A 21,930-nucleotide genomic window follows, 5' to 3' on the forward strand; every position below is an offset into this window, starting at 1 on the left:
ATTCTCAATATCACTAACTATTAGAGAAATGCAAATCAAAACTACAATGACGTATCATTTCATACCAGTCAGAATGGCCATCATTAAAAAGTCTACAAATAATAAATGCTGGAGAGGGTGTGGAGAAAAAGGAACCCAATTACACTGTTGGTTGGAATGTAAATTGGTGCAGTCACTGTGGAGAACAGTATGGAGGTTCCTTAAAAAACTAAAAATAATACCGCAAAAAAAAAAAAAAAAAAACAAAAACTAAAAATAAGAGTTACCATATGATCCTGCAATCCCATTCCCGGGCATATATCCAGAGAAAACTCTGATTCAAAAAGATACATGCACCTCAATATCCATAGAAGCACTATTTATAATAGCCAAGACATGGAAGAAACCTAAATGTCCATCAACAGATGAGTGGATAAAGAAGTGGTGTATATACACAATGGAATATTACTCAGCCTTAAAAAAGAATGAAATGGGGCTTCTCTGGTGGCGCAGTAGTTGAGAGTCCGCCTGCCGATGCAGGGGACACGGGTTCGTGCCCCGGTCCGGGAAGATCCCACATGCCGCGGAGCAGCTGGGCCTGTGAGCCATGGCTGCTGAGCCTGCGCATCCAGAGCCTGTGCTCTGCAACGGGAGAGGCCACAACAGTGAGAGGCCCACGTACCACAAAAAAAAAAAAAAAAAAAAAGAATGAAATGATGCCATTCGCAGTAACATGGATGGACCTAGAGATTATCACATTAAGTGAAGTAAGTCATTCAGAGAAAGACAAATATCATATGATACCACTTATATGTGGACTCTAAAAAAATGATACAAATAAACTTATTTACAAAACTAAAATAGACTCACATAGAAAACAAAGTTATGGTTACCAAAGGGTATAGCAGGTGGGGGGAGAGATAAATTAGGAGTTTGGGATTAACGTATACACACTCCTACACATAAAACAGGTAAACAACAAGGACCTACTATATAGCAAAGGGAACTATACTCAATATCTTTTAATTACCTATAATGGAAAAGAATCTGAAAAAGAATATACACACATATCTGAATATATATATATATACACATATATATATATCTGAATCCCTTCGCTGTGCACTTGAAACTAACAGAACATTACAAATTAACTAAAATTAAAAAATTTTTTAAAATGGGAAAGGACTTGAATAGACATTTCTCTAAAGATGTATGAATAGCTAATAAACTTATGAAAAGATGCTCAACATCACTAATTATCAGGAAAATGCAAATCAAAATCACAATGAGATATCACCCCACATCCATAAATTGGCTACTATCAAAAAATCAGAAAATAAGAAGTGTTGATGAGAATGTAGAAAAATTGGAATCCTTATGTAATGTTGGTAGGATTGTAGAATAGTGCAACCAGCATGGAAAACAGAAGAAGTTTCCTCAGAAAATTAAAAATAGACCTACCATATGATCCATCAATCTCACTTCTGAGTATATATCCCAAAGAATTGAAAGCAGGGTCTTGAAGAGATATTTGTACACCCATGTTCATATAGTATGGCTATTCATAATAGTCAGCAGTTGGAAGCATCCCAAATGTCCATTAACAGATGAATTGATTAACAAATGTGGTGTATATGTGTATATATCTAAATACTGTCACATGGTACAACATGAACAGACCTTGAGGACATTATACTAAGTGATATAAGCTAGCCACAAAAAGACAAATACTGTATGACTACACTTATATAACATATCTAAAATAGTCAAATTATTAGAAATAATAAGTAGAGTGGTGGTTACCAGGGGCTGGAATGAGGAGGAAAAAGGGAGTTGTTGTTTAATGGGTAGAGTTTCAGGTATCCAGTATGAAAAACTTTTGGAGATATGTTTCACAACAATGTGAATGTACTTAATGCCACTGAACTGTAATGGCTAAGATGATAAACTTTATGTTATATGTTTTTTTACTACAGTAATATTTTAAAAAAGAATGAGATACTGATACATGCTACAACATGGATGAACTTTGAAAATATTATTCTAGGTAGAAAAAGCCAGTAATAAAAGACCACATATTATATGATCCCATTATGTGAAATGTCCAGAATAGGTAAATCCATAGAGATAAAAAGTAGGCTAATGGTTGCTTAAGGCTGAATGGTGGGCTGCGGGGACAGGAGGAGGCTGATAGCTAAAGGGGATGGGGATTCTTTTTGAGGTGAATATATTCTAAAACTGACTGTGGTGATGGCTGTACATATCTGTGAATATACTAAAAACTTCTGAACGGTATAATTTATGTGGGTGAATTATACTGTATATGAATTGTATTTCAGTAAACTTATTTTTTAAAGGGCAAGAATAAGAGATTTTTTTAAAAAGAATATTTCTGTCATTTTAACATATAGCTATATATAGAAGAGTCAAGAAAAGTCATATTTGAAGCACACATATACCATCTGGTCTTTATAGCTCTTTAAAATATCTTGGAAAGAAAAATAAAACATTTCATTTGGAAAGAAAGAACAGCTTCATGCTTAAGGTTATCAATATAAATCTAGTAATAGAAAATTGGCCAGATTTTTATTTTGTACTCATGCTAAATACAGGGATTTCTATCTTTAAGGTAAATTAGATCCCTACTGGATTAGTTCTGCTTTTGGAGTTGGTATCAAGTTAACCTACCAGCAGAACTTACGTCTCTTCAAAGAGAAAAACATGCATTACTTCAAGTTTTTTTCTAAAAGCCTGAGTAAGGCAAGGGAAAGGATTTGAAGAGAAAAACGCAATTGCTTAGAAAATGGTAAGGACTCCCAACTGGCAGCAAATACTTGAGAACTGAAGGAATAAACGTCAGGTACACCCCTCTGCTACAGCAACAACTATATCCATATATCTCAGTAGGATTCAAGGATTAGACAATGGATAGCTCCTCCAAGCAGTCAATATTACATTTCATTCAATGATCGACTTTGGAACTTAAAGAGTATATAGTAGTGCTGCAAATTACTTTATCACATGGGGTAGTCTCTCTTGGATACATATAAATACTTAGATAGATGTTAAACCATCTCTTCTCTTTGCCCATAGGTGGAGCCCAAGTATTAGTGTTGAATAAACTTTGGGCACATGGTTTTAGAAAAGGAGCCAGGCAGCAGTAACTTCTCAACTAGATATTATGACTGTTTAGGCACTCATAAAGCCCCCTTGTGTGGGGGAGTTCTTTTTATAGTTACACAATTGAGTAAAATTAACTCACAGAGGAATCAGACCTATAATGCTGGCTGAATTATTCCTATGTCACAACCAGGTTGACTAATCCTCCTCTTTCATACCTCCTTCTATGCATATCATTATATATTTTCATATATATTTTTTTCTTTTAAAATATATTATAAATATATCTTGCTTTAGGTCAGAGACAGGGAGAACTACCTCTGTTGTGGTCAATATTCTAAAAAGGATACTTCACTGCTTTAAACTGTTCAGTAAACTTAAAGCTTCCTTGTCTAGAATTGCTTAAGTCTTTTGTGGAAATACAAAGAACTGAGGTCAGCGATGCTAAAGTCTTTGGTCATGAAATCTTAAAAAAAAGCCTAGCGCTTATAAAATAATGCTCCTAAGAAAGCAGAATCCTTTCTATTCAAAGATTATAGTTTTTCCATTGTTAACTGAACAATGCTGGGGATTACAGGGAATTCTAGAATATTTTAATCTGCCTTTCAGTAGCTAGTACTGTACCAAGTGTGAATTTGTAATGTGTTCATGTCATGCATTTTATAAGCAAAGATGAATCATAAATGGTAGTCTTGCAAATGTTATCTTCTATTGGTATTCCTCTCCCAAGAAACCAAAGTAAGGTATTTATAATCAGTGGAGCACTTGCTCCTTAAAGGCCTTGCTTGCAGATAGGAGCAGAAAATAGTAGATATGCTAAAGGGCAGACCAGAGACAATAGAAAATTCACCTGTAGTCAAAATAGGTTAAAACAAACAAACAATACACTTTACACATCTAGGCACTTACTTCAGAAGAATAATTTTCATACTGATTTGAGACGTACTTTGCTATAATGGAATGAACAGTAGACTAGGAGTCAAGAATCCTAGGTTCTAGCTATTTTTAATCATAACAATTTGTCTAACTCTAAGAACATTATTATACCTATTTGGTCCTAAATTCCTTTGTCTTTAAAGTAAGAGAGACTACCTGATCTCCAAGTTACCTTCTTATTGTAATATCATAAGTATTTAATATATTACGTGGTAACATTCCTTCACAGAGTTACCCTATATGTATGACCTTGAGAGCATCACTACCAGCACTTCTGTATACATGATTTATTCTTAGTTTTCTGGATTATTGTTGAACCTTCACAGACATATAAAAAGTAATTTTAGAGATCCTACAGTAGCAAACTGCCTCATAGATTCAGTGGTTCTGGATCTCTCTTAGGAAACATGGGCTTTCCTCTACAGGCTTCTATAATTGTAGGTGTCAGAGTATTTGCAGAGGCAAAATATTTGGGATTTCAGAGAACTGTGAAGGCCTTTCAGTCCTCCTCACCCCTATGAAATTCAATAGTTAGAGGTGCATCTAGTTGAAATCAAAATGAACTATGAAGGTTTGCTCATTAAAATGCAAACATCCTCAGAAAAGATAACATTTAAAGTATAGTGAGAATGAGTTTCTAATCTTTTTTCTGGGGAGAAATTGCTTATCTTGAGTAAGAGAATTACAGGCCACATTTGACTCAAAACTCAATTTATAGTGATTCACATTTAGATCACTCAGCTTTTTATACCCGTGTTGTTTATTAGGGCACTTATGAGAGAGAGTGATCAAATATGTCAGTCATTGTTATTACAAAACGAATGAACAAAGTGCTATGGGGACATGGAGGAAAGATACTTAACCCAGCTAGGGAAAGGGAGAAGTGGACACCAGAAATGTCTTCATGGAGGAGAGCTTCTTAAGCTTAATCTTAAAAAACATGTACTGGCAAAATGGGGAGATGTTGGTCAAAGGGTACAAACTTTCATTTATAAGATGAATAAATTCTGGGTATCTAAAGTACAGCATGGTGACTGTAGTTAACAATGCTGTATTGTATACTTGAAATTTGCTAAAAGAGTAAATCTTAAGTATTTTCACCATACATACACATACACAGAGTAACTATAAAGTGATAGATGTATTAATTAGCTTGATTATGGTAATTATTTCACAATGTGTATATATATTAAATCATCATGTTGTATACCCTAAATATACACAATTTTAATTTATTAATTATGCCTCAATAAAGTCAGAAAAAAAAGAATACATAGTGGCCAATTATAAAGGGCCTTATATGACATATCAAGGAGTTTGAATTTTATCTGGAGGTTATGAGGAATACTACTGAAGAGTTGTATGCAGGAATGTTAATATCAAATTTTGAACAGATAACTTTGGTATGCAATTGGAAAATGGATGTAAAGATGCTAATTGGGGGAGGGAAGCCTTTACAATAATCCAGAAAGTTAATAATAAAGACCTAAATTAAAATCATAGCAGTGGGGATGGCAAACAAGGGACAGATTCAACAGGACGTAGAGGAAATGAGTATTGTAGAAGTAAAGAAAATAAGTTTAATATTGGTCATGTTAAATTTACTTGCAGCAGGTATACATTTGTTGTAAGAGTTTGGAGCTCAGGCAAGGTCTGGGCAAAGATACAGATTTAGAAATCACTTAATAGTTGGTACTTGAAACAATTGGCATGTATGAGGTTATCTGAAGTGAATGTGTAAGATCTGAAAAGGGTCAGAGACAAACACTCTAAAGAAAGTTCATATTCAAGGAATTGACAAAGGAAGGCAAGCTTACAAAAGAGCCAGTAAAGGAGAAAATGTACCACATTGTTTATCTGTCCCTCTCCTGCACTACACAGTGAGATGCATGGGGTGGGGTTTTATTTTATTCATCTTTGCATTATCTGGACTTAACATAGTACCTGGAATTTAGATTTTTAATAGATAATTGTTAAACAAATTGAATTATGTTTCTATATATGGTGTTGTTTTCTAAACAACTAATTAAAGTGCCTAGGAGGTTTAATTATAATGCTCTTTTGCATTACAAATCGAGTTTGATCCAACTCAAAGGTTGAATGCAAACCTAACTATTATTTTTCATCATCATGCATGGAAACACTTGACAAGAAGTTAACCATCCATGAAGAGTTTGCTTACTTATGAGTGACAACTGATTTGATGAACAAATGAAGGGGAAACAAGCACATGAAAGGAAAAGAGAATCCACCTGACAGTATTATTTTTTTTCTAGAGGAGAAATAGAAATGGCCATTTCCAGTTCTGTTTTTTCCTTAAAAGGACTGGAATTTCTGTCTAAATGTGACTTGGCATCACAGTGAGATTTTTCTAAGGACTGATGTTAAGAGAAACTACCCTGATATTACAAGAGGCCAGGGATGGTTAACTTATTTTTATAACATGTAAATTTTTTCAACTTAATTTTACATACGTATTTTCTGAAGATGTCTTAGTGTTGCTTGACATAAAAATATCTAAATATCTGTACTTAATAATAGAAAGAAACCTATTTCATTAAAATTGATTTCTGAAATTATGTAGTTAATTCCTAACTCCCCACTCTAGTCAGTTTTATTATCTTTATTTCCTTTAATGAGGAATAAAACAAAAACAAAAGAAAAGGTTTAAACCTAATGATAACATATCTAAAAGAATGTAAGTCAAAGATGTAGGATAGGTGTAAGTTATGTAAAAATAATTTTTGTCTAAGTCGGGTCAGGGATCAAAGAGCTAGAATTTGGCATTTAATATTTCACTAATTTTAGGCCTTTTAATTTTCACATAATTTGTTACTTTATCTACTATTGTTTTTTATATTTTAACACTGGAAGAAGAGCACTATTATGTAGTAAAAATAAGAATGTTAAGTCTTGTTTTTTTTTCTTTTTTGGCCGTGCCACGCATCTTGCGGGATATTAGCTCCCGGAGCAGGGATTGAAGCCGGGCCACCGCCATGAAAACGCCAAGCCCTAACCACTGGACTGCAAAGGAATTCCCAAGAATGTTAAGTCTTGAGCCTTAATCCTATTCCTTTTCTGCTGTTCTGAGTTTGAGTTTTCTTGTAGAAAAATTATGGTGTCTGTATAGATGCTCTCTAATGTTCATTGAAATTTGAATATTTTATGATCTGTGAATAAAGTCCTTTATTTGTAAAAGCAATCCTTTTGTATTGTTTTTATCTGTATAACAAAAACAATTAAGAAACTATAATTTATTCAGATTGCACCTGAACTGAATTTTTAGAAAGGGAAGTAGTTGATTAAAAACTGAAAACACTGGGGAAAACTACCCTTCCATTATCTTTCCACAAGCTGGTCTCAATGTACTACTAAACTAAGAGCAGAAAATGAGAAGATATATGAAGCAGAAAAACTGAGATCAGACTGGTTGCTCAGTGATCCACAGATAAATTAACGTAGTATTTACATTATACATTTAAAAACATGATTTCCACAAATGAAAATAATTACGAGACACATTAGTTATCTCCCATTTCTGTCAGAAAGGACATAAGGCAGACTCACAGTCAACTGTTTTTCTCACTCAGGGCTGACAGCCCTTTCTTTAGAGTATTGGTATTTTGATGAACAGGAGAAACACTGTTGACTTTTTCCTTTTTTTTTTTTTTCTTTATGTAAAGGAAGCTTTATGGGTATTTTACTCTGTATACCATTAAGGTTGATCTTAGAGGTGAGTAGAAATAAGAAGCAAAAAGCAAGATGATGATAATTGCAGTAATGATTAATAACATTTCTCTTTCAGGAAAACTGTGTATTAGTGTTAGATGAATCTTATTTGGAAAAAAATGAAAATAAAAGGCAATGGGCAAATATAACAGTACCTCGGTAGTTGATGATTTCTGTCCCAAGCACCGGAGTCATCTCCAGGACTGTGATAAAGGCTTTGTCCATAGATGTTAGAGGAAAAGGAGACATGCGGTGTCTTCTAGCCACCTTGGTGATATCAACAGCACTGTGACCTAAACAGGAAGATAATTAACTAAGAATATGATGCTGAAACACTGATTAAAAAGTGGGAAAGGCTTATAAATATCAACAATTCTCAATTTCATGTGTCCAGAAATGAAGATTACAAGGTGAGAAACTCTTTCCTGCTTCCAAAATATAGCCTGCTTTGGTGGAACATTAAATCAAGTTAGTAATGTTACATCATGTATCAAAAGTTGGTGAAATTTAATGATGATATTGGCTAATCCTTTTTTTTGTTGTTGTTTTTTTGCGGTATGCGGGCCTCTCACTGCTGTGGCCCCTCCCGCCGCGAAGCACAGGCTCCGGACGCGCTGGCCCAGCGGCCATGGCCCACGGGCCCAGCCGCTCCGCAGCATGTGGGATCCTCCCGGACCGGGGCACGAACCCGCGTCCCCTGCATCGGCAGGCGGACCCCCAACCACTGCGCCACCAGAGAAGTCCTGGCTAATCCTTTTTGAGTGCTTAACTATGTGCCATGGCACTATTCTAATTAATCTTCACAACAGCCTAAAGGGAGCCATCATTATTATCCTTTATTACAGATGAGGAAAAAGAGGTTTACATATCTTGGCCTAAATCGCAAAGCTAGAAACTGAAGAGCCAGGATTCAAACCTAGGTAGCCAGGCTTTAGAGTCCATGTCCTTAACTACTATACTGTTTGAACACTTAATGAGCTAGTTAGTGAAGTGAAATATACAAACTTGAATTTATTCAGAATTTCATAGGAAATTTTCTTTCTTCTAAAAGCATAGAAAAATATTATTATTTACTCACTCCCCATGTAACCTTAGCTAGTCCCCTGGCATTAATACCACCCATACACTAAACTCCCTAATTTTATATCTCCAACCTCAACCTCTACCTTCACCTCTATACTTATATGTCATCCAAATAGCTGGGGGATAACAGCATATATCTACAAGCTTATAAATCATCAAATATGCACTTGAATGTGCAACAGGCAATTCAAACTTAACATGCTCAAAATCAAACTCTTGATTCCCCACCCTCCTAACCTACCTGCACGATGTCTTATTCTCTTGCAATTCCCATCTCAGCAAATAGAAACTCTACTCACTCAGTTATTAATCCAAAACCTTGGTGACATCTTTGATTCTTCTAGTTTTGTCAGAACCATATCTAAACTGCCATTAAAATGTCTCTAGAATCTGATCATTACTCACCATCTCTACAATTATTACAATAATTGGAACCATCATTTATTTCCTGGGAAATTGAATAGTGTCCTAACTTGTCTCCTTCCTTCTATCCTTGTCCCATTACAGTTTATTCTCCACACAGTAGTTACAATGCTCCTTTTAAACTGTAAGTTGAATTGTGCTAATCTCTGCTCACAACTCTCCATGATTTTCCATTTCATTCAGAGTAAAATCTTTGCTATGGCCCTCAAAGCCCAACATATTATAGCCTACACTGTTCTCTTCTCCTATCATTTCACCCTTATTCAATGTGCTCTAGCCAAACTGGTTCGTTCCTTGTCTGAGAATGCCAAATACATCTTTCTTTAGGGTCTTCATACTTGCCATTTCCTCTGCTTGGACCATTCTTCCCCAGATATTATGGTTCCATTCATCCCTCATTTCTTTCAGGTCTTTGCTAAAGGATCACCTAATCAGAGGCCTTTGTTAAACATCCTGCATAGAATATTACCTACCATCACTCTCTATTCTCCTTACCCTACTTTACTTTTCTTCATGGGAAAAAAAAAAAATATATATATATATATATATATACACATATATATACACACATATACACATATATATTGATATTTATATACCTATAATATATATTTATACTTATTTGTTTATAACCTTCTTAGTAGAATGTAAGCTCCATGACAGCAGCAACTTTGTCTTTTTTATTCACTGTTGTCATCCCCAAAACCTAGAAGAGTATCTGGCACATATTAGGCAATAAAAAATAAATAGTTGTTGACCTAATAAATGAATCATTTAATGACAAAGGAAATTCTTAGAGCACAATAAACAACTTGGCCCATGCATAAACAACTTGGCCCAAAGGGTAAACATAAAAGGAGTAACTGCAAACACTGCTGCTTGGCTATTGTAACTGATATCCACAATTCCCTTCTTCCATAGCCACCTTTCAGGTAAGACTGGCCATACGATATAGTTCCAGCCAGTGAGATGTAGGAAGAAGTCCCTGGGGCAGGCTTCCTACTACAAATAAAAAGATAAAGAGATAAAGCTTTAAGAGGAGAGCATGGTTAGATACTGGGAGGTGCCATAGCCATTTTTCAACCATGAGGATAGAAACCCACACATAAGTATTGGAAACACGAGAATAAAAAGAGGCAGAGTCTCTGATGACAATACTGAGCTGCTGTACAAGCCCTGGACTGCTTGCCTCCAGACTTTTTATATGTGAGACAAATAAGCTCCTATTTCTTTAATCCACTTTATAATGATTGTATATATTCCCCTGCAGTCTGTAAGTTCCTGGTCACTGCAATTTATTAAATTTAGTCCTCCTACCCAAACCCCAGCAGCTGCTTCAGACATATTCACTGAACTGACTTACAGGAACTGTCCCAAAGAGTTTTCATTCTAAGACAAATGACATTGTCATAAGTAGGCAAAGAAAAAGACATACAATATGCTTATACTTATTTCTCACCCATGGGTAATCACAAAATTACAAAATTTTCAAAGCTTGAAGGACCTTAGAAATTATTTAGTGCTAAATATGAAAAATTTTTTCTACTTTAAGGTGAACACTTAAAGAAGGATTATGTATGATTTATCATTTACCTATAATTGAAACATAAATTTATTCATAACTCACTTTCACTACAGTCCCTGCCACATCATTAAATATCAATAAATACATATTGTCACAACCAGTGTAACTGAAGAGAATGATAGATAGGTGTTTCTATAGACCCTTTTATTCGGGTTTATAGATCTCAGATCTGATCTTTTCTAAGATATTCTTTAGTTTCTTTATGGTGAAAATTGTGTACAATCTTATAGAAGCTGTGCTTTTAAAATGTTTGGTTTCTGAGGAGAAAATTGTACTTTATTAGAAAGCAAGTTTGATTATCAGTGATACACACATCCATTCAACAAATATTTATTGAGTGCATTTTATGAGCCAGGCACAGTTACACCCTTGGTATACAAAGAGTAAGATACACCCTGCCATGAATAATGTTTCAGCTCAGCAGAAAGGAAAGACATGTAAGTGAATTAAAAAATAAGGGCAGGAGGACAGTAAACAAATGGATGGTTCTCTAACTATAGAGATTGATATTTTTTTTAAATTGGAAATTGCATACCAATTTCCCCCAGCCTGGAAAAATCTTTCCTGTCTTTAAGATAATTTTGTACCTTGTTTATATCTTTCTTATGGCACCTACCACTTTCTAATGTTATAGACATTTAAATATTTGCCTTACCTATGCTAGTCTATCATAAACTCCTTGAAGGCAGAACCTGTATCTTATTAATCTGTGTATCCTTTGCTACTTTTAGAGCAATGCTTTCCTTATACTAACAGTAGGTACTGAATAAACGAGGTATGAATGAATAGCAAATCCTTCAAACAAAGCTAAAAGTTGGGAAGGAAGATTCAAAGTTGCACCTCCTGTTCTGCCCTTTGTGTCTCTAGGTCCTTTCATATTTACAAACTCTCTGTCACAAAGTGACAGATAAATAATCCATATTGCTAGATAAATAATCCAAACTTTGATGCTAATGGGTTAATATTGGTCCCTCACTAAACTATTTGCATGTTATCACAGGGGCTTTCTGGATATAAAATAAATTAACTGAAAGAAATGTCTCAAAAGAGGAGTATTTTAATTCTCTGGCACATTAGCAGATACGTGTGTGTGTGTGTGTGTGTGTGTGTGTGTGTGTATGTGTATGTGTGTGTTCTCAACAAGTGTTCACTGAGCACCTTCTATGTGCCAAGTGGCTTCTTCCCACTCAAGACCCACCCACGGTCACATAGTAGAAATAGTCAGCTACTTCACCAATAAAGAAGGGCTACCTTATTTGTGTAAATATGAGAAAAACAGTATTGTTACCTTCTACACACAAGAATAAAATGATATAGATAACAGCTGCTCTTTTTAAAAATTGAAGTATAATTTACAATGTTGTGTTAGTTTCAAGTATACAGCTAAGAATATACATATATATTCTATTTCAGATTCTTTTCCATTATAGGTTATTACAAGATACTGAGTATAGTTCCCTGTGCTCTACAGTAGGTACTTGTTGTTTACCTATTTTATATACACTACTGTGTATATGTTAACCCCAAACTCCCAATTTATTCCCCCCCCCGCCATTATCCCTTTTGCTAACTATAAGTTTGTTTTCTATGTCTGTGAGTCTATTTCTGTTCTGTAAATAAGTTTATTTGTATAATATTTTAAGATTCCACAAATAAGTGATAACATATGATATTTGTTTTTGTCTGGCTTACTTCACTTAGTATAATCATCTCTTGGTCCATCCATGTTGCTGCAAATGGCATTATTTCATTCTTTTTTATGGCTGAATAGTATTCCATTATATATCTATATCTATATCTATATATATCTATATCTATACACACACACACACACACACACACACACACACACCCACCATCTTCTTTATCCATTCATCTGTTGATGAACATTTAGGTTGCTTCCATGTCTTTGCTATTGTAAACAGTGCTGCAAGGAACACTGGAGCACATGTATCTTTTTGAATTAAGAGTTTTCTCTAGATATACGCCCAGAAGTGGGATTGCAGGATTATATGGTAACTCTTATTTTTAGTTTTTTAAGGAACTTCCATACTGTTCTCCACAGTGGCTGCACCAATTTACATTCCTACCAACAGTGTAACTGGGTCCCTTTTTCTCCACACCCTCTCCAGCATTTATTATTTGTAGGCTTTTTAATCATGGCCATTCTGACTGGTGTGAGGCAATACCTCATTGTAGTTTTGATTTGCATTTCTCTAATAATTAATAGCTGCTCCTTTTACGTAAATAGAATTAATATATAACATTAGCATACCTAGTTCTGTTGTATCCCTCACCACATGTAGGATGACTATGTGACCACATAAGATTCCATTTAACAAAAGACTGTAGCTAACGTAAGTTTGAAAACCATTGATCTAGGTGATGCAGTACTCTCACGTTCAGATCAAAAGTGGATAAGCCATGCTTGAGGGACAGCACCAGGGACACACACACAGAGCCACTGGCAGCTGGAGGCACAGGCTGAGGATGCACAGCACTCACATGTATACTCAGGGGCTCTTATGCAGGCCTCCCATGGGCTGGCATGGTGAGGCCCATTTTTAGAAGGCATACATTTCCAAAATAAATCTGGTAAGCAAATAGTTATGTTTCCTTCTTTTGTTTCCATAAAAAAAAATTTCAACTATTTTTTGATGTTGACACCAGTGACTGACAAGAAGCTTTAAAATGAAAGCTTCATGAAACTTAAGAATAGTTGCCTCTGACTTCTCCTATTTTGCAAGTTAAAACCCCAAAGCACTTCTAACAGTCCTGGGCCACTGAAGAACTGACTCAGGAAAAAGCACCATGAAATGTTCTCCCCCACACCCCAGCCCTCTTCTTGATTCTGAGCTCAGCATAGAAATCTGATAGAAGAGAAAAAAACTGGGGAAAAAAAGTATGCACTCTTGTCTCTGAAGGCCAGATGGGTTATAGCCTAGCAGCCAGTTTTCACTGAGTGGTCCATAAATCCATTTACAAAGAAGTAGGAAAGGAAGGAAAGAATAGTTTTTAAAAAGAAAGAAGGTTATAACAAAAGGAAGTTGGGGTTTTGGACAGAGAAAATATCCAAAATTTGGATACAGTTTTTCCTATAAAGCAAAAGCTATTTCCCGGCCACAAACATATCCTGATGACTACCTTACAAATGAATACCAACAGTCACAAAGATAATCTGTGACTGTACTAGCTCCATTCAATTTAGGTAAACTACTGGGTTGGCCAAAAAGTTCCTTTGGTTTTTAAGTAGAAATAAAAGACATACTTTTCATTTTCACCAAGAACTTTATTGAACTACATATTCACTGTTTTGTTCCACAACCTTCTGCCATTATTCAGGCAACTTCATAATTCCTTCGTCCCAAAACTTTTTATCTTTTTGAGCAAAGAACTGTTCCAGGTGCCTTTTACAGTCTTCCAGAGAATTGAAATATTTTTCATTAAAAAATTTTGTAAAGACCGAAATAAATGGAAATCTGAAGGTGCAATGTCTGGTGAATACGGCAGATGAATCAGAACCTCCCAGCCAAGCCGTAACAGTTTTTGCCTGCTCATCAAAGAAACTTGTGGTCTTGCATTATCCTGATGGAAGATTATGCATTTTCTGTTGACTAATTCTGGACGCTTTTCGTCGAGTGCTGCTTTCAGTGGGTCTAACTGGGAGCAGTACTTGTTGGAATTAATCATTAGGTTTTCTGGGAAAAGCTCATAATAGAGGACTCCCACCATATACACAACATCACCTTCTTCGGATGAAGACCGGCCTTTGGTGTGGTTGGTGGTGGTTCATTTAGCTTGCCCCACCATCTCTTCCATTACACATTATTGAACAATATACACTTTTCATAGCCCGTCACAATTTGTTTTAAAAATGAAATGTTTTTGCTATGTTTAAGTAGAGAATTGCGTGAGGAAATACGGTCAAGAAGGTTTTATTTGCTTAATTTACGTGGAACCCAAACACCAAAATGATTAACATAACCAAGCTTGTGCAAATGATTTTCAGTGCTTGATTTGGATATTTTGAGTATGTCGGCTATCTCCCACATGGTATGATGTTGATTGTTCTCAATGAAAGTCTCAATTTGATCGCTATCAAGTTTAAGTGGTCTACCCAACCTTGGAGCATTGTCCAGCGAGAAATCTCCAGCGCAAAACTTCTCAAAGCACTTTTGACATGTTCCATCAGTCACAGCACCTTCTCCATACACTGCACAAATCTGTTTTTGGGTCTCAGTTGCGCTTTTACCTTTCTTGAAATAAAAAAGCCTAATATGCCAAAAATGTTGTTTTCTTCCATCTTCAATATTAAAAATGGCTACACAAAAATTCATTAATTTTGATAAGTCTTTTTTAAAATGCATGCTGATAATGACAGCTGTCACAATACAATCTAACAAAATTGTTTCAAATGAAGTTAAAGACAACTAAGCCCTCCTAGAGCCATCTTACGGAAAAAAACGAACTAACATTTTGGTCAACCCAATATAAAACAAAACAAAACTAACAAACATATGGAAATATGGGTCCTACTGAGATTATTGTGTTCAAAGAAATATTTACTTAAACTTATAGTAGTTTATAAAAATATATCTTTATTGAAGTATAACTGCTTCACAATACTGTGTTAGTTTCTACTGTACAACAAAGCGAATCAGCCATATGCGTACACATGGTCCCGTATCCCCTCCCTCTTGAGCCTCCCTCCCATCCTCCCTATCCCACCCCTCTAGGTCATCGCAAAGCATCGAGCCGATCTCCCTGTGCTACGCTGCTGCTCCCCACCAGCCAACTATTTTACATTTGGTAGTGTATGTATGTCGATGCTACTCTCACTTTGCCTCAGCTTCGCCCTCCCACCCCATGTTCTCAAGTCCATTTTCTATGTCTACCTCTATTGCTGCCCTGAGACTAGGTTTGTTGGTACCATTTTTTTTTTTTTTTAGATTCCATATATATGTGTTAACATACGGTATTTGTTTTTCTCTTTCTGACTTATTAAACTCCGTATGACAGACCCTAGGTCCATCCACCTCACTACAAATAACTCAATTTCGTTTCCTTTTATGGCTGAGTAATATTCCATTGTATATACGCACCACATCTTCTTTATCCATTCATCTGTCAATGGAAATTTAGATTGGTTCCATGTCCTGGCTATTGTAAATAGTGCTGCAGTGAATATTGCGGTACATGTCTCTTCTTGAATTATGGTTTTCTCAGGGTATATGCCCAGTAGTGGGATTGCTGGGTCATACGGTAGTTCTATTTTTAGTTTTTTAAGGAACCTCCATACTGTTTTCCATAGTGGTTGTATCAATTTACATTCTCACCAACAGTGCAGGGGGGTTCCCTTTTCATCACACCCTTTCCAGCATTTACTGTTCCTAGATTTTTTGATAATGGCCATTCTGACTGGCATGAGGTGATACCTCATTGTAGTTTTGATTTGCATTTCTCTAATAATTAGTGATGTTGAGCATCTTTTCATGTGTCTCTTCGCCACCTGTATGTCTTCCTTGGTGAAAAGTCTATTTAGTTCTTCTGCCCATTTTTTTTTTTTTTTTTTTTTGTGGTACGCGGGCCTCTCACTGTTGTGGCCTCTCCCGTTGCGGAGCACAGGCTCCAGATGCGCAGGCTCAGTGGCCACAGCTCAGGGGTCTAGCCGCTCTGCGGCATGTGGGATCTTCCCAGACCGGGGCACGAACCCGTGTCCCCTGCATTGGCAGGTGGACTCTCAACCACTGCGCCACCAGGGAAGCCCTTTCTGCCCATTTTTTAACTGGATTGTTTGTTTTTTTGATATTGAGCTCCATGAGCTGTTTGAATATTTTGGAGATTAATCCTTTGTCTGTTGTTTCATTTGCAAATATTTTCTCCTATTCTGAGGGTTGCCTTTTTCTCTTGTTTATGGTTTCCTTTGCTATGCAAAAGCTTTTAAGTTTAATTAAGTCCCATTTGTTTATTTTTGTGTTTATTTCTGTTACTCTAGGAGGTGGGTCTAAAAAGATCTTGCTGTGGTTTATGTCAAAGAGTGTTTTTCCTACGTTTTCCACTAAGAGTTTTATAGTGTCTGGTCTTACATTTAAGTCTTTAATCCATTTGGAGTTTATTTTTGTGTATGGTGTTAGATAGTGTTCTAATTTCATTCTTTTACATGTAGCTGTCCAATTTTCCCACTTATTGAGGAGGCTGTCTTTTCTCCACTGTATGTTCTTGTCTCTTTTGTCATAAATTAGGTGTCCATATGTGCATGGGTTTCTTTCTGAGCATTCTATTCTGTACCATTGATCTATATTTCTGTTTTTGTGCCAGTACCATAGTGTCTTGATTACTGTAGCTTTGTGGTATAGTTTGAAGTCAGGGAGCCTGATTCCTCCAACTGCATTTTTCTTTCTCAAGATTCCTTTGGCTATTCGGGGTCTTTTCTGTTTCCATACGAATTGTAAAATTTTTTGTTCTAAAACTGTGAAGAATGCCATTGGTAGTTTGATAGGGATTGCATTGAACCTGCAGATTGTTTTCGGTAGTATAGTCATTTTCACAGTATTGATTCTTCCAATCCAAGAACATAGTATATTTCTCCACCTGTTTATGTCATCTTTGATTTCTTTCATCAGTGTTTATAGTTTTGAGTACAAGTCTTTCACCTCCTTAGGCAGGTTTATTCCTAGGTATTTTATTCTTTTTGTTGCAATCGTAAATGGGAGTGTTTCCTTAATTTCTTTCTGATTTTTCGTTGTTGGTGTATAGAAATGCCAGAGATTTCTGTGCATTTTGTATCCTGCAACCTTACCAAATTCACTCATTAGTTCTTGTAGTTTTCTGGTGGCATCTTTTGGAATGTCTATCATTGGCAAACACTGACAATTTTACTTCTTTTTTTCCAATTTGTATTCCTTTTACTGCTTTTTCTTCTCTGACTGCTGTGGCTATGACTTCCAAAACTCTGTTGAATAAAAGTGGTGAGAGTGGACATCCTTGTCTTGTTGCTGATATTAATGGAAATGCTTTCAGTTTTTCACAATTGAGTATGTTGCTTGCTGTGGGTTTGTCACATATGGCCTTTATTATGTTGAGGTAGGTTTCCTCTATGCCCATTTTCTGGAGTGCTTTTATCATAAATGGGTGTTGAATTTTGTCAAATGCTTTTTCTGCATCTATTGAGATGATCGTATGGTTTTTATTCCTTAATTTGTTAATGTGGTGTATCACATTGATTGATTTGTGTATATTGAAGAATACTTGCATCCCTGGGATAAAGCCCACTTGATCATGGTGTATGATTCTTTTAATGTGCTGTTGGATTCTGTTTGCTAGTATTTTGTTCACGATTTTTGCATCTATGTTCATCAGTGATATTGTTCTATAATTTTCTTTTTTTGTGATATCTTTTTCTGGTTTTGGTATCAGGGTGATATGGTGGCTTCATAGAATGAATTTGGGAGTGTTTCTCCCTCTGCAATTTTTTGGAAGACTTTGAGAAGGATTGGTGTTAGCTCTTCTATAAATGTTTGATAGAATTCGCCTGTGAAGCCATCTGGTCCTGGACTTTTGTTTGTTGGATGATTTTTAATTATGGTTTCAATTTCAGTGCTTGTGATAGGTCTGTTTATACTTTCTAATTCTTCCTGGTTTGGTCTTGGAAAATTGTACCTTTCCAAGAATTTGTGCATTTTTTCATGGTTGTCAATTTTATTGGCATATAGTTGTTTGTAGTAGTTTCTTATAATCCTCTGTATTTCTGCAGTGTCAGTTGTGATTGCTCCTTTTTCATTTCTAATTTTATTGATTTGCATCCTCTCCATTTTTTTTTTTAACATCTTTATTGGAGTACAACTGCTTTACAGTGGTGTGCTAGTTTCTCTCCCTTTTTTCTTGATGAATCTGGCTAAGGGTTTATCAATTTTGTTTACCTTCTCAAAGGACCAGCTTTTAGTTTTATTGACCTTGCTATTGTTTTCTTCATTTCTACTTCATTTATTTCTGCTCTGATCTTTATGATTTCTTTCCTTCTACTGACTTTGGGTTTTCTTTGTTCTTTTTTCTCTAGTTGTTTTAAGTGTAGGGTTAGATTGTTTGAGATTTTTCTTGTTTCTTGAGGTGAGATTGTATTGCTATAAACTTCCCCCTTAGAACTGCTTTTGCTGTGTCTCATAGGTTTTGTGTTTCCATTGTCATTTGTTTCTATGCATTTTTAAATTTCTTCTTTGATTTCTTCAGTGATCTCTTGGTTATTTAGTAGTGCACTGTTTAGCCTCCATGTATTTGTGTTTTTTACAGGTTTTTTTTGCTGTAATTGATTTCCAATCTCATAGCACTGTGGTCAGAAAAGATGCTTGATACAATTTCAATTTTCTTAAATTTTCTGAGGCTTGATTTGTGACCCAAGATGTGATCTATCCTGGAGAATGTGCCATGTGCACTTGAGAAGAAAGTGTATTCTGCCACTTTTGGGTGGAATGTTCTATAAATATCAATTAGATCTATTTGGTCTATTGTGTCATTTAAAGCTTGTGTTTCCTCATTTATTTTCTGTTTGGATGATCTGTCCATTGGTGTAGTGGGGTGTTAAAAGTCCCCTACTATAATTGTGTTACTATAAATTTCTCCTTTCATGGTTGTTAGCATTTGCCTTATGTATTGAGGTGCTCCTATGTTGGGTGCATAAACATTTATAATTGCCATATCTTCTTCTTGGATTGATCCTTTGATCATTATGTAGTGTCCTTCCTTATCTCTTGTAACAGTCTTTATTTTAAATTCTATTTTATTTGATACTAGTATTGCTACTCCAGCTTTTTCTTTGTTTTTGTTTGTCTTTTTGCGGTACACGGGCCTCTCACTGTTGTGGCCTCTCCCATTGCGGAGCACAGGCTCTGGATGCACAGGCTCAGAGGCCATGGCTCATGGGCCCAGCCGCTCCGCGGCATGTGGGATCTTCCTGGACCAGGGCACGAACCTGTGTCCCCTGCATCGGCAGGCGGACTCTCAACCACTGTGCCACCAGGGAAGTCCCCAGCTTTTTTTTTTGATTTCCATTTGCAGGGAGTACTTTTTCCATACCCTCACTTCCAGTCTGTATGTCCGTAGGTCTGAAGTGGGTCTCCTGTAGACAGCACATATATGGGTCTTGTTTTTTTGCATTCAGCCAGTCTGTGTCTTTTGGTTGGGGCACTTTATCCATTTACATTCAAGGTTATTATCGATATGTATGTTCCTATTACCATTTTCTTAATTGCTTTGGGTTTGTTTTTGTGGGTCTTTTTCTTCTCTTGTGTTTCCCGCTTAGAGAAGTTTCTTTAGCATTTGTTGTAAAGCTGGTTTGGTAGTGCTGGATTCTCTTAGCTTTTCCTTGTCTGAAAAGCTTTTGACTTCTCCATTGAATCTGAATGAGACCCTTGCTGGGTAAAGTCATCTTGGTTGTAGGTTTTTCTCTTTCATCACTTTAAGCATATCCTGCCACTCCCTTCTGGCCTGCAGAGTTTCCGCTGTAAAATCAGCTGATAACTTTATGGGGATTCCTTTGTATGTTATTTTTTGTTCTTCCCTTGCTGCTTTTAATAATTTTTCTTTGAATTTGTTAGTTTGATTAATATGTGTCTTGGTGTGTTTTTTTCCAGGTTTTATCCTGTATGGGACTCTCTGCGCATCCTGGACTTGGGTGACTACTTCCTTTCCCATGTTAGGAAGTTTTCCACTATAATCTCTGCAAATATTTTCTCAGACGCTTTCTTTTCCTCTTTATCTTCTGGGACCCCTATAATGTGAATGTTGGTGCGTTTAGAGTTGTCCCAGAGGTCTCTGAGATTGTCTTCAATTATTTTCATTCTTTGTTCTTTATTCTGCCCCTTGGCAGTTATTTCCACTATTTTGTCTTCCAGCTCACTTATTCATTCTTCTGCCTTATTGTTATTGATTCCTTCTAGTGCATTTTTCATTTCAGTTATTGTGTTGTTCATCTCTGTTTGTTTGTTCTTTAGTTCTTCTAGATCTTTGTTAAACATTTCTTGTATTTTCTCAATCTGGGCCTCCATTCTACTTCCAAGATTCTGGATCATCTTTACTATCATTACTCTGAATTATTTTTCAGGTAGATTGCCTATTTCCTCTTCATTTATTTGGTCTTGGTGGTTTTTACCTTGCTCCTTCATCTGTGACATATTTTTTGCCGTCTCTCTCTTTTTTTTTTTTTTTTTTAATGAGTGGGATTGTGTTCCTGTCTTTCTGGTTGTTTGGCCTGAGGCTTCCAACTCTGCAGTTTGTAGGCTATTGGGTAGAGCTGGGTCTTGGTGCTGAGATGAGGAACTCCATGAGACCTCACTCCGATGAATATTCCTGGAGGTCTGAGGCTCTCTGTTAGTCCAGTGGTTTGGACTCAGAGCTCCCACTGCAGGAGCTTCTGCCTGACCCCAGGCTCGTGAACCAAGATCCCATAAGCCGCTGGTTCGCTTTGGGGTTCCTCCCATCTCCTTGGGCATCAGAGTCCCCCATCAGCGGTGAGCAGGTGCCCTAGTGGTGGGGGGACGCTCTAGATAATTTTTTGATGTGTTCATGGGGGGAGGTGAGCTCCATGTCCTCCTACTCCACCATCTTGAGCTGATCAAATCTAAACTTATAACAGTTTAGCTGGTGATGTATGGTAATGATAATTTGTAGGTAGACTGGCTACTTTGAGAAAAATGAACTACAAAGTACTTTAGGATATGGGATCTTTATATGGGAGTAGGGATGGTGATGGGGAGTGGAAGTCTAGGCATCTTCCCTACTCATAGATGTCCGACCTAAGCAAAGAGTAACAGGCTGAATTATTATAATATCTAAATTGACAACATTCTTATATGATGGGTTTAATTTTCTGAAGTAGATTTTCAGGATTAAAGCAATTCTAAATTAGCCACAGATTGATGATCTAGAGGTTTCTCTAATAAGCCTAGGTTTCCATTAGTAAAACTTAACTTGTCTCTTTTATATTTTCCCGTGTTTAGGTCCAGACATGGGGTTGATTACATGTGAGTTCAGAATCTTTGCAGGTAAAGTACTCAAAATATTATTGAGATTTCCTATTT

The 21,930-nt window shown here is 36.2% G+C and overlaps 1 protein-coding gene across 5 annotated transcripts in view; it reads right to left on the bottom strand.

Annotated features, from left to right (window-relative positions):
• Window positions 1-21,930, bottom strand: part of GPHN (gephyrin) — a 618,453-nt gene that overhangs the window by 113,300 nt on the left and 483,223 nt on the right. For all 5 annotated transcript variants that reach the window (XM_082854448.1, XM_082854450.1, XM_082854447.1 and 2 more), the window contains one exon: window positions 7,923-8,060. In XM_082854448.1, coding sequence (XP_082710574.1) covers window positions 7,923-8,060 — 138 coding nt within the window. The remainder of the gene's footprint in view (window positions 1-7,922; window positions 8,061-21,930) is intronic.

This window comes from Leucopleurus acutus (assembly GCF_964270905.1).
Source record: "Leucopleurus acutus genome assembly, chromosome: 1".
Classification (NCBI taxonomy): Eukaryota; Metazoa; Chordata; class Mammalia; order Artiodactyla; family Delphinidae; genus Leucopleurus; species Leucopleurus acutus.